Genomic DNA, 12924 nt, shown 5'->3' with positions numbered 1-12924 from the left:
ATTTTATAGAGTCCACAGGGAATTCTGAGAGTAAATTCAGACACAAATTGATTTGTGTTCATTTTTTATGCCGCTAACGCTTAGCGCCCCAACAGCAATTTCTGAATGTGTAAGAGTAGCGGGGGGATCTCAGAGCAGGCCCTGCCCCTTAACCCGACCCCCAGGCTTGAAAAGCTCACGCTGGGCCTCTGTTCCCCATCAAGGAAGATCCCCACAGAAGTGCCACCTCCCCTTCAAAACCCACTTAACCAGAGTCCGTCCTGTGTGCTACTCAGGGTTAGGAGAGAGCGTAAGACATGGTCCTCGTTCTCAGATGATTCACAATACACTTGGGAACCAAAGCGCCGCCTCTGAAACAATATTCAGCCACCAGACGCAACTGTTTCACCCTCAGTAAGTGTCCAGAGAATTTGAGCAGAGAGGACAGGAGGGTTGAGGGTCCTCAGCACTGGCACCAGGCCACCTGGATCATCCCCTTCTCCTGCTAGCTAGCCGTGGGAGCGTGGGCAAGTCCTCTAACTCTTCTGAGCCTCAAAATTCTCATCGTTCTTATCTCGAAGGAGTGACAGGATCACTAAATCATGACATGTAATAATAGAAAATTAAGGAGTGCTTCCTGTGTGCCAAGCACCAGGACAAATGATGTGTATTAATATACATAAATTCATCTCAGGAACAACCCTATGACATATAATAGATTCTATTATTATTCCCATTTTACAGATGAGAAACCGAGGTACAGAGAGATTAAGTACATTGTACAAGATCACCCAGCAAGAAAAAGGTAGAAGCAGGAACTCAAGCTCCATGTTTTTAAATATTTGCTGAGCCTGCCTTTCAAAGCCTGAAAATGTTTTGTAAACTAAGCACGGTTCAAATCTATGGAATGGTGATTAATTTTCAAGACCCACAAAAGGCTAAAGCATTCTAAAATGCACCCTGGTCTCTTCCCCCCAATTCTGCCCCTCTGTTAAGAGGAACTGCTCTGGCTACGAAAGTGTCGGCAAAGCTGGGGCGACAGATATGGTTGATTGTACAATCAGCAGCCATCTCTCTTCCTTCTTCTGGTGGCAGCTCTCTTCTCCTCATTCACCAGGGACTGGTCATGTAACCCAGTCCCGGCCAACGAAACATAAAGGGAAAGCATTTCTACAAAAGGGGAGAGCAGTGCTTAGAGCTGTGGCGGCCATTTTGTGACTAAGAGGAAGGGCCAAGAGGAGCAAGGAGATGGTGACCCAGAGCCCTGACACTGCTGAGTACGTGGACCTACCTTAGGGCTGCTTGCCTCCAGACTTCCCGCTCTAAGTGCAATTCCATGCTCTTAGGATGTCACACACCAATAGTCATATTTTCTCTTACTTACATCTGCCTGCACCTAATCTGACAGAGCTCATTTTGTTGACGCTGAGGTAGATAAAGTCATTCATTGATACCCACCTACCTTCATTGATACCCACCTACTTGGCACGTACTGTGTGCAGAGCACTGCAGGTGATATACAATAGAAGCTGGCACTGGTCCTGCCTGGGAAGTATGTGAAGACTGATACAACAACTGTGGGATATACACGACAAATTCTAATACCAGGAAGAAAACAGTAGGTACAGATGGAGTGCTTTAGAGGTTCAGAGAGATATTACCTCTAGCTCGGAGGAGGGTTTTCAAAGGGAGAGAAATCAAGGAAGGCTGCATGGAGGAAGGGCCACTTGAACTGGGTCTGGAAAGGAGCAACATGTACAACAGTACAGGAGGAGGCCTCTGGACCATGGAGTTACTTGGCTTCAACTCCTATTAGACTGATGTGCAGCAAGCTTCAATCTCTTACTCAGGCTATGAGGTTAGGAAGTCTAGATAAAGAATCCCATTTCCTTTGGGGAGAATAGAGGGTAGAGGACTTGAAGAACCATGCTTGCCTTTCCAAAACCACCACCTTCCATGTCAGGGAGAAGCCCTGCACTATTTACAGAAACAAAAGCTGAGGGAGATAATACAATTTGAGGTTTCTAATAATGATAGCCAACACTTACTGAACACTCACCATGTGCTGGGTGTGCTTTGCTAATTCATTTAATCCTCACAACTGCTGTCTGAAGTGGGCGCTATTATTAGTGTCATTTAACAGATGAAGAAGCTGAGACACAGAGGTTCAGAAATGTGTCCAAGATCGCAGAGCTGCTGAGGGTCATAACTAGGATACGTCCACACTCTTAACTGCAGAGCCAAAGGCCAGTCGAGGTGATAAACTTCCGAAGGGCAGTCCCAATCTGCCTGAGGTTCTCAATAAACGCTATCCAAGCAGACAGGTTGGACACAGCAGAGGAGGCTCCACCTCCTTACCTTGGCTGGCATGGGACCCCATGGAACCCACTCAATCTGGAGCACCCTGTGGCTTGGGCCCCACTGACAGGAATTTTTATGGGGCTCACGTTCACCTAGAATAAAGACGACCTTTCCCAGCCTCTGCTGCAGCTCGGTATGGCCATGTGATTAAGTTTAGGTCAATGAAATTAAGCAGATGTGTTATGTGGCAGCCCCTGGGAAACTTCCTTAAAAGACAGCTGGTGACCGTCGGTCAACTTTTCTATAGCTCAGCATATGTCCTGCTGGCTGGAATGTGGAAGGAGGCTGGCAGGGGGCAAACACCTTAGATCATGAGGTGACCTCAGGACAGCAAGAGAGGAGCTGGGGTCTGCGAGGACATCCCAGCAGAGGCGCCCACCAGTGCTGGGCTGCCCACCTCAGAACTTCATGTGGGAGAGAGAGAAACTCCGCTGTTGCTTCAGCCACAGGTATCTTGGGTCTCAAGGAACAATGGATTCAGGAACAATGCCTTCTCTATTATCAAGAAGGGTTCTTAGAAGGGCAAGGCTATCTTGAAGGCACAGGGACCAAAGCCAGAGAGAGGACCAGACTGGAAGGACCCGGTCCTTTGCAGCAGGCCACAATCCAGCCCTTTTAGATGTGCAGGATTGCAGTCCAAGTTAGCTGGGCAGGTGTGTCATTGTGGTCTCCTGTCCACATCTGTCCAGTGGGATATTGTCTGCTATAGGTTGTAAAAGCCCACACGTAGGGGTTACGAGTAACATTTTCAATAGTAACATAAGCTTTTAATGACAATGGATGCAGCTAATCAACTGCCCTGCATCACCCATCATCAATAACCAACCAACCAAATAACCAACCAATGGTGAGGGGACAGTTTCTGCTTCAACCATACTGTTGATAAGAAAAACAGCTCAGACGGGAAAAGCTATTATAAATAAATAATGAGTACCTACTCCGTGGCATGATGGCTAGACATCTTACAGATATTATTTCCTGACCTCATAAAAAATGTACAAGGTTAGGGTTTAATTAAAGTAATCCACTTGTTTAAAGATGAGGAAACAGGTTTAGAGAGGTTGAGTGACTTGCCCAAGGTCACACAGCCAGTTTGTAACGCGGCTGAGCCTGGATTCACACCCAAGACGGTCAGACTCCAAACCCCACCTCTTCTGAGCTGAACAACACAGCACCCCGACATACAACCACATTCCTGCTTCACTAGCAGCTTTACCCATGGGCCCTTCACACAACTTGGCAGTTTCAGGCATTGGGGAGGTAGAAAAAACAAGCTGCAGAGGGCTAAGAGGACACATCAAAAGCAGGGGAAGAGGCATTGCCCCACATTTTCCCCAGTTTAGTGGGGAAAGGATGATGCAGCTACCTCATTAACTCAGCCATATTCTTAGCTAATAAGGGCAGGGATGTTGCTGCATCCTTTCTGTAATACCTTCTAAAACCTACAAATCAATTTTAAAAGAATTTATTACAAGCCAGCGACTTTATCATAGACGGTCTTAGGCCAATAATTGCTTTCGTTAAATAAAACCTATAAAATATATTTCGAATTTCACTGCAGAGCCAGATGAAGGTCAAGAGAAAAGTCTGGTTCTTATACTAAACTGAATTAGAGAGAAGAAAACCACTTCCAGAAGTTCAGTAGAAGCAGCAAGAGCCCAGAGTTAGAAATCCAAGTCTCAGAAAAGCTTCTGACCTGAGGTTTTTCTCAAGCTGAGTCAGCCCTGGGACATTCTACCAGCCGCCCCTCTAATGCTGCTCTTGCCGGCCCGACCTCCCCTCCCCCACCCACCTTTTCCTTTCCCCACCAAAGACGGAGAGCCCCACGCTTCCTGGGTCAGGGTATTTAACCCCCCGACAGAATACTGAGGGAGAAAGGCCTTTTCCATTTTGAAGAAAAAAATTAAGTTAATGGAGAGAATTTCCTCAAATTTAAGTTTCTCTCACCAGTCTTATACACTTGCTAGCATTTACTAACACTTGTTCATGCAAAACTCAAGTGAGAATCTGTCCAATTTAGCCCAAAATGATTGATTCCAGTATTTTAGGTTTAATGTATTTCACAGTTTTCTGGGTTTTTTTGGCAGAGTGCCCATAAGTTTCAGCTTTGTGGATAGTGGTGAGGCATTTCCACTGCTGTGTCCCTAGAAGGAGAGGAAACAGGCCAGGATTTTTGGGGGTGAGCAGGAGAGTGGATTCTAGGTTTTTTTTTCTCTATTATGTCAAGCTCTAGATTAAGGGATGGCAAAATTTCTGTAGAAGGCCAGATAGTAAACATTTAGGACTCTGAGGTCTGTATCACCTCTATTGCAACTACTCAACTCTGCCACTGAAGCAGGAAAACAGCCATAGACAATAGTGAATGAATGGGTATGGCTGTGTGCCAATAAAACTTTATTTATAACAAGAGGCAGCAGGGCCACATTTGACCCACAGGTGGTTGTTTGCTGATTCCTGCTCTAGATAACAGTAACTTCAAATGGAATGCTGACTTTTGACAGTGCCATAAAAGACAAATCTAAAACAATGCCTTGGGCTTCCTTCCCTCGTGGTGCAGTGGTTAAGAATCCGCCTGCCAATGCAGGGGACACGGGTTCGAGCCCTGGTCTGGGAAGATCCCACATGCCACGGAGCAACTAAGCCCGTGCACCACAACTACTGAGCCTGTGCTCTAGAGCCCGCGAGCCACAACTACTGAGCCGGCACTCTAAAAGGCTGCAAGCCACAACTACTGAGCCTGCGTGCCTAGAGACTGTGCTGTGCAACAAGAGAAGCCACCGCAATGAGAAGCCCGCGCACCACAACGAAGAGCAGCCCCTGCTCGCTGCAACTAGAAAAAAGCCCAGGCACAGCAACGAAGACCCAGTGCAGCCAAAAATAAATAAATAAAACAAATTTTATAATAAATAAATAAATTAAAAATGCCTTTATCTCCACCGTGGTTTGCTATAAAAGTTACCATTCTCTGAGGGGAACAAGTATAAATAAGAATCCTTAACGATGAAGTAACAGAGTCATATTTGAGCCATAAAGAGGAAAATTAAGTACGTGTGTATTTAGGTAACGAAATTATTTTCTAATCCCAAGACTATGGGTGTGAGAAGAAAGAATATGAAGAGGAGAATCATTTAAAGCACTCATTTAAGGTTAAATTTTCATTTTCCACTGCCTGCCGTCAAGTAGGATGACTTACCTCAAATGATTATAAAAAAATGGTTTCGCTTCTCTGATCAGAAGCTCAGAACAGTAACTATGGAGTTAGTAATGGTTTCAGTATTATTGCAAGTCATAATGGAAATGATTTGCACTATGGTAGAGAGAAAAAGAAAAACAAAGCTCAAGAATTGTTAATTAACTTTACTGTTTCTCCACAAATGCTAGGAGTATTAAAAACAAGATTGCTGAAGTGCAAACATCAGGGTTTAATGAACAATGGGATGTAATTGAAGTAACAGAGAATGACTTAATCGGGACAGTGGGTTGTTTAATTATGGGGATAATGGATCTTCTGAAAGGACAAACTAAATGGAACAGAAGGAGCTGGGGAGTGGAGGGCCCAGCGGCCGCGTTGAAGGAAGCTTGCAGCTGAGGAACTCTTGCTAGGGATAGCTAGGGCTGTGTCAGAGGTGAAATATTTTACAAACCAGGATTGTCCGCAACGTGGTAACTAGTGGGGGAAAAGGCTAGTGTGGGCTGGTGGAAACGTTCAATAAATCATAGCAGAGGCATCAAGATTTCTATAAGCGAGTATCTGTGCTTTTCCAAGACTTTCTAATAATCTTAAAGACTTTCTCATAGATATGAGAATGAGGGCAATATTATGTTTGTCAGAACACTGTTTCCCAGGGCGCCAAGATGCTATCTCTGATACAGCCGATTGGCAGGCTCATTTCCTGGGTTTAAGAGTTCAAAAAACCATTTCTCGCTTAACTTTGTTTATAAGTCAACCTTCTCTTGCTAATTCAGCACACTTGCCATGAGTTATTGGGTTTTCTCATCGCCTCCTGAAAGTGAAGCAAATGTCCTTTCTCCCATGTGGTACACTTTCCCGGAACTGAAATCCTCAACCTTCACTCGCTTCTCCGAAGTTTCGGGCGATCCGCTCCAGAACGACTCTCTAGACACAGCCCACCCTTAGGGAGAGCCCGAGATTCTTCAGCCACAAAATCGAACGTGCCTAAAAGTTTGCAAAGGAGGAAAAACCTTAGAGCAATAGGGCTTATCTCTCTTCTAGCTGTCAACTCGGAATCCCTGGATGTTAGAGGAGTCGTGTGTGTGTGTGTGTGTGTGTGTGTGCGCGCGTTTGTGTGTGCGTGCACGCTTGTGTGTGTGTGTGTGTGTGTGTGTGTGTGTGCACGCGTTTGTGTGTGTGCGTGTGTGTACAAACCCTCCCCCGATGCTCCTAGCCCGGAGCAGGAGAATGTAATGGCAGTTTGCCTCACTGAACACCAGCCTGCAGTGCCTTGCTGGCGGAGGATGGTTTCTTCTGGCCCTAGAGGAAGTGACTTTATGGGGCTTTGCTTACATTTAAGAAATGGCAGAGGAATTTTCCTCCCAGGGTACAGCAAACAAAGAATTACTTCTTGGAGCCCATGTGTTAGTATAATGATTTCATGTATAAGCAATTGGCATGTTGCCTTCATGTTCTAGAAAACACCCTACACCTCAGGGAGAACACATCCTAATTCTAGAGGAGTGAAACCTGACTCTTAGGCTGTTAGATGAGGCGCTGTGGTTTTCACCATTTAGCCAAACAGGAGTTTCGGGGCCTCTTTTTAAATGTGTCCCAGCCATGGTACCAGGCTCTGTCATTTCAAGTTGTTTGGGTGGCTGCTCTTTTTTTTCCCTGGCTTTTTTTTCCTTGAAAATATTTACACACACACACACAATCGAGTTTGTTCTCCACACCTTGGTTTTCAAATAAATAAACCATCTCAGCAAATTTAGAAAGTCAAGACTTCAGACCACTGGGTGTACATGCGTGGGAAAGGGGGGTAAAGTGAGAAGGGGCAGGGGGAGGTGGGAAAGAGAGGAAGGAAGAAAATTTAAAAGATGATGGTTAAGGCTGAGGGGACTTGCCTGAAAGGAAATGAAAAACCTTAAATTTTTTATATCGGCCTGCTAACATTTTGTCACACAAGCACAGACCGGATCAAGCTTCTCTGGAGCTTCCAGTATAACCATCCACCATAAAAGAGGTTTGGGGCGGGTCCAGTGAAAGGCATTAAAAATCAATTTCAAAGTCAAGGGCCCTAGAAACAAGTGGCCCACCCCTCTCCCAGTCTCAATGCTATCTACCGGCAAATCCGTGTTCGGAAAGGAAGATTTATGTGGATTTCTAAAAACATAATTTTCCGTCAACCTTTTCCCCAGGGGCTACAAAGGAAAAAAAGAATCCGAGTGGACACAAATGTCTTCAGCATCAAGAAACATTTTGATGATGAGCTGAGTGTTAACAAATCAGAAACACATGGTCTTAATTGACTGTGAAATAAATAACGTTTCAAAATGAAAGGGGGAAAAGTGTTCCGATGTAAAGCATTAGAAAGGACTCAAACCTCAAAAGTTGCTCCAGGCATTTGAGTCCTCCCCACTCCCAGTTCCATCTTCTGCTCTCCTCTCCTTCCTGTGCGTGCGGGTTCGTGTTTTCATGAAAGTGAAACACTGCTGGATTCCCCTGACCTATATTCACTTGCAAATATTTCTCTTTGGGAACCTGTGGGGCTCCTAAAGTGTCTCAAAGTAAAAGCATGAACACCTTCTGCATTAGGACCAAGGCCCTGAGTTTGAAGACAAGACCCTGAATCAGTAAAAGGAGAGTCAATAGGCCCTGATGCAAGTTCATCATTTGTCCTCCAGGGTACCAGTGGGGTTCCTCCTGCAGGATGCACATTAGAATTACCTGGAGCATTTAAAACATCTATCCGTGCCTGGGCTCCACCCCCAGAGATTCTGATGTAGTCAGTCCGGACGGAAGGCCCAGGCATGGGTCTATCTGGATCTGCATTTCTAACAAGCGCCCGAGGAGATTTGAATTAAATTTAATAACTCTTTACAGGGCACTCATGTGCCCGGCAATGGTCTAAGCACTTTACAGAATATCAACTCTTAATTCTCACAACATCCATGAGATAGGCAGGTACCATGATCATCATCCCCATTTTACAAGTGAAGAGACGGAAGCACAGAGAGGTTTCCAAACTTGCCCAAAGTCACACAGCTAGCCAGTGGCAGAGGCAGGATTCAAACCTGCCTGGCTCCAGAGTCCACACTCAGTAACAACTATATCAGTAGTTCTCCCTGTGTGGCCCTGGACCAGCGGCAGCTGCAGAAAGCTCTTCAGAAATGCAAATTCTTGGGCCACACCCCAGACCTATGCAATTAGAAACCCTGGGGTGCCGCCTCACAACTGGCGTTTAATAAGCTCTCTCGGGGACTCTGATGCATGCTAACATCGGAGAACCACTGCACTCCACTCCCCCTCAGATACAGATGGGAGTAACAGACAGGAGTCAGACCTGGTGACCTTCTGCTCCGCCTCCCACCTTGTGGATGGTGGCTAAGCATGTGCCATCTTCAGTGGAGGGTCAGCTCCATCCAGCGGTGACCGAGGACTCGAAAGAGCTGATCTGGGGACTCTTCTCCCACCAGAGGACACAACCGTAACATAGCCTACAGCACCATGGTGCCTTCTCCAATTAGGGGATGAATTCTTCCAGGATGACACCGCAGTGCTTGCCATCCAGAGCAAAGCCGCAGGAGCCTCGGCCCCTTTACTGAGCAACACAAAAACCCCACTGTAATTTTTTCCTCCTTCCCCACTAATGAGATTGTGAAGCAGCCCGGAATCTCTGCAAAAGCTAAAGATCAAACCAAAATACAGCAATCCCTTTTCCAAGTCCCTGTTAACAGAAAAGCACAAAAAAATCCTAAGTAATTTTGGAGATACTTGCCATGCTTGGCTCTCTCTCTCTCAAATTCCTGAATGTGCAAAAAATTGGTCTCTTTTCCTTTAGGAAAGGAAGAGAGTGGGCGGGTGGAGTGGGGACGGGTGAAAAGGAAGATCTTAAATGGGTGAAACCCTCCAGCAGCCAAGCAATCATCTTCCTGTCGTGATTTACAGCATTTCTCTAAAAATATCCGTGAGATCACAGAACGATAAGCGCATGACACCAAACATTTGTAACTAATCCATGAAAATAAAGTAAGGGCGTCATGTTGCAGGGGGAACACAGAGGAATTTGTCTTGTGTTATCGTTCTAAAATAAGACGGCCTCGATTTGGTTGAGATATATCTTCACACATTGTCTTCCAGAGCAGAGCCGTTTGAGAAATTCTGATTGCAGTTATAAGCGCTGAGTAGGGAGTGCTCTGCAGTTCCTTTCCCGACGCTGAAAGCTATAAGCCATCCTGACAGTAAAATCTCTGGAAATGGAGGAGTACCCCAGGCATCACGACAACGCCTTCTCCCCCAATCCAAGTAATTAAAATCTATTATGTGAACACGTGTTAACATTTTATCAACTACGGTTTTAATAAACGGAACGTGTGAGGCCTCCTGTGGTAGGAATGATCATTTCAAAGCGACGCTTCCCAACCCCCCCTCTACCCCACCAGCTTCATCGTAAACGCACCACAGTGCTGAATTCCGGAACCTGCCACAGCAGCCAGTCCTCATTAAGCGTGTACAGGGCTTTGCAAGTGATTACGTCGACGGGGCCCTTGTTTATCTTCTGGTTCAGAGTCGTCACCAGCAAATAGAACGGTTCTCCAACAGTCTCCTTGGAAAAGACGCAAAAGTGACAGTTAGCTTTCTCGGCAGAATCCACTGTACTTTCCAGAGAATCAAAGTTTCAGTTTATGGCCCTACGACAGGAGACAGGAGGCAGTGTTTTCTAACAGTCAACATGCACCTCCCAAGAAAATACACTTTGCTCCACTTAGGACTAGGAGCAAAACTCAGGAAACTGCCTCTTCTCCCCCAACACGCACGTGACTTCGCACACGCACACGCACACTCTCATGGCACTTACAGAGGTGATCATTCTCTTATGCTTAAGCTTCTCTATGGTAGCCCAATGCTCATCAGTTGGCCTAAGAACAGTTGGTAGAGATTTAACCTTTCTTTACGCTCCTATTTAACTGCCCTTTTTTTTTTCAGCGCGCTAGAAATAAATGGCATGTAAAAAAATGCAGAACGATTAGCCTTGGTAACCAGAATAAACATAAAAGCATTTTATACATTTACCTAGGAGGAAGCTTTTGGGTGTCAACAGCTTCTCACGAAGGAAGTGGCCTTCAGTTGCAGTCTGCAGCCTCCTCTCCTGACCGTGAGGCGGCCAGCCCCGGGGTCCTTCCCAGACCCAGCCTGCACAGTCCCACCCAGGCGCCTTTGCTGGTACAGGCCACAGTGTACCCCACCTCCTTCCCCTGGGCCAGAGCCGATTCCAGATCCTTACTCTAAGGATCTTCCCAAGCATCTGGCCCATCCTGATGACTTCCTTCTGCACCTTTTTCTGGACCAGGGGTGGCCACCCCTGCTGTTATTGAAACGCCTGAAATCTGTAGCCACTTCGCGCTTGAATGGACCCTGAGGAGCCCAAGTGGGAGGCTTGTTTGCGTGTTCCTGCTTTCATGCAGCCTCTCAAAGCATGTCGCCCTGGCTTGACGATCCATCGTGTAGTATTTGCTAAGTAAATAAACCCTCTGTAATCAAAAGGACATTAAACTGAATTTAAGGGGGAAGAAGAGCCAGGCCCAGAACCAGGAAGTCCAACTGCCTCAGTGATGACGAGAAGCCAGCCACGTGACTAGGGCTTGAAGCACCAGTTTACAAAGTCAAGCTTCACAGCCAATGCATCTGGCTTGGAAAGGAGGGTTCCACTGCCTCTCTCACCTGCTTTCCCTTGAAGAGGTAAACTAAGACGTCTTTGAGGTCTCTTGGATCCCACCCCTACCCGCCCCGTACCATCCTCTATACTGACTGCAAAAGCACAGCCCTCCCTGGTCCCCGGCTTCCTGTCACTCCTCTGCTGCTCTCCCTGCCACTGGGGCCCTGTATCACTTTCCTCTCCCCTCCTGACATATCCTGGAGTCGCTTCCTTACTGCAGGACAGGGTTGGAATGTTCAAAAATTTCCCAGGTGGGGAGAGCGCTGGGACTAGAACATGACATTTCAATTCTTATGAGAAACTTCCTTTATTTAGAGGTTCACAACCACACTGCTCTCATCTCTCTCCCTCCACCCCCTTAGGTAATATCCCGACCACAAACCTAGAACCTCACTTCTCTCTTTGCTTCCAGCCCACATCAGAGATGGGGGTAAGCGCCCTTGGGAGGGGGCTGGAGGCACCTGCAGAGGTCGGCGTTAGGGGGCCGGTGGGCTCTTCTGGGCTGTGTGGAGTGACAGCTCCAGACTCCATGGCTCTGTGGTAAGAATTCTCCACAAGAGTGCAGCTAGACTCAGATTAGTAACATCTCATCTGGCACCGTTACCCACACCCGTGGTTCTAAACCTGGATAGTCATCACCAGAATCCCTTGGGACTCTTATAAAGAATTCAGATGTCTGGGCCCTACTCTAGACATGGAATCTCTGGAGATGAGGCCTGGGCATCTGTAGTTTTAATGCCTGCCGGGGGATCCTGATGCATGGCCAGCTGAGGAAACGACGGAGCCACGACGTTTCTTTGTCTCCACTGAACACAAGTTCTAAGTTAGTCATACCTGCTGGCGGCTTAGGCATCTCATCAGACCAGGGTGCACACAGCTTCCCAGGGAGCCGGCCTGGGGCAGAGCCCCGTTTATGGAACTGACCCTGCCCTTCCCATCCTGTGATGGGAATTAAGCTTGGCCCGTTCACCATCCTTTCCTTCGTGAGACCAGACTCTCTGACCATGGCTGAGCTTTAGGCTTCCGCACCTGTGATCTCATTCCAGCCCCAAATCCCTCCCTAAGCCTGGAAGGAGGTAGCTGCCTTCCTGGGGAGGCATTAAGCCGGGTGGCTAAGAGCTCCCTGGTGCTGTCACACGAGCTATGGGATCTTCCTCTATGGGAGGAAGTCTTGTCTATCCTGTGTGCCCCAATTCCCCAGTACGCAAAACGGTCATAAAGGTTCTCACCTCATGGGATTCAGTGAGAAAAAGGAAGCAAAGCTCTTAGCATGGTGGCTGGCACATTCAATAAATGGTAGTTATTATTATTACTTGACCCACAGGGCCTTGGAGGCACAGAGGAGGAAGTTACCTGGAGGTCACAGCGCTCGTGGCACCCAGGCCGATGTTTGGGAGGATGGGTAGAGCAGGAGGGCCAGGCCGTCAGAGTCCCACACCCCTTGGGCACCTGGTTGGGGAGGTCCGGCCCTGCACGCCAGAGGGAATTATTCCACTGAAAACGAAAGTATCGCCGACGGGCGAATGCCACTTCCTCCCAGGGAGCACGCTGGCCCCTCACCACCCCAAGTGCTCAAGACACTCCTGAGTCAGCACTGCAAAACCTTGACGAGGAATCCCCTGCTCAAGGGGGCTATTTGGACTCAGAGCGCAGATTCTGGGGACGCCTCGCCTTTTTAACGCCCAAGAGCAGC

At 47.2% G+C, this 12924-nt stretch overlaps 1 protein-coding gene across 2 annotated transcripts in view; it reads right to left on the bottom strand.

The window, feature by feature from the left end:
• Positions 1–12924, bottom strand: part of PLXNC1 (plexin C1) — a 141963-nt gene that overhangs the window by 26310 nt on the left and 102729 nt on the right. For both annotated transcript variants that reach the window (XM_089921132.1, XM_022562399.3), the window contains one exon: positions 9975–10121. In XM_089921132.1, the coding sequence (XP_089777258.1) occupies positions 9975–10121 (147 nt within the window). The remainder of the gene's footprint in view (positions 1–9974; positions 10122–12924) is intronic.

The sequence above is a fragment of the Delphinapterus leucas genome, chromosome 11 (assembly GCF_059928025.1).
Source record: "Delphinapterus leucas isolate spDelLeu-1000000601 "Yukka" chromosome 11, BTC_Dleu_Yukka2, whole genome shotgun sequence".
Taxonomy (NCBI): domain Eukaryota; kingdom Metazoa; phylum Chordata; class Mammalia; order Artiodactyla; family Monodontidae; genus Delphinapterus; species Delphinapterus leucas.
Note: the sequence above shows the minus strand (reverse complement) of the source record. Positions and strands in the feature narration are given on the sequence as shown.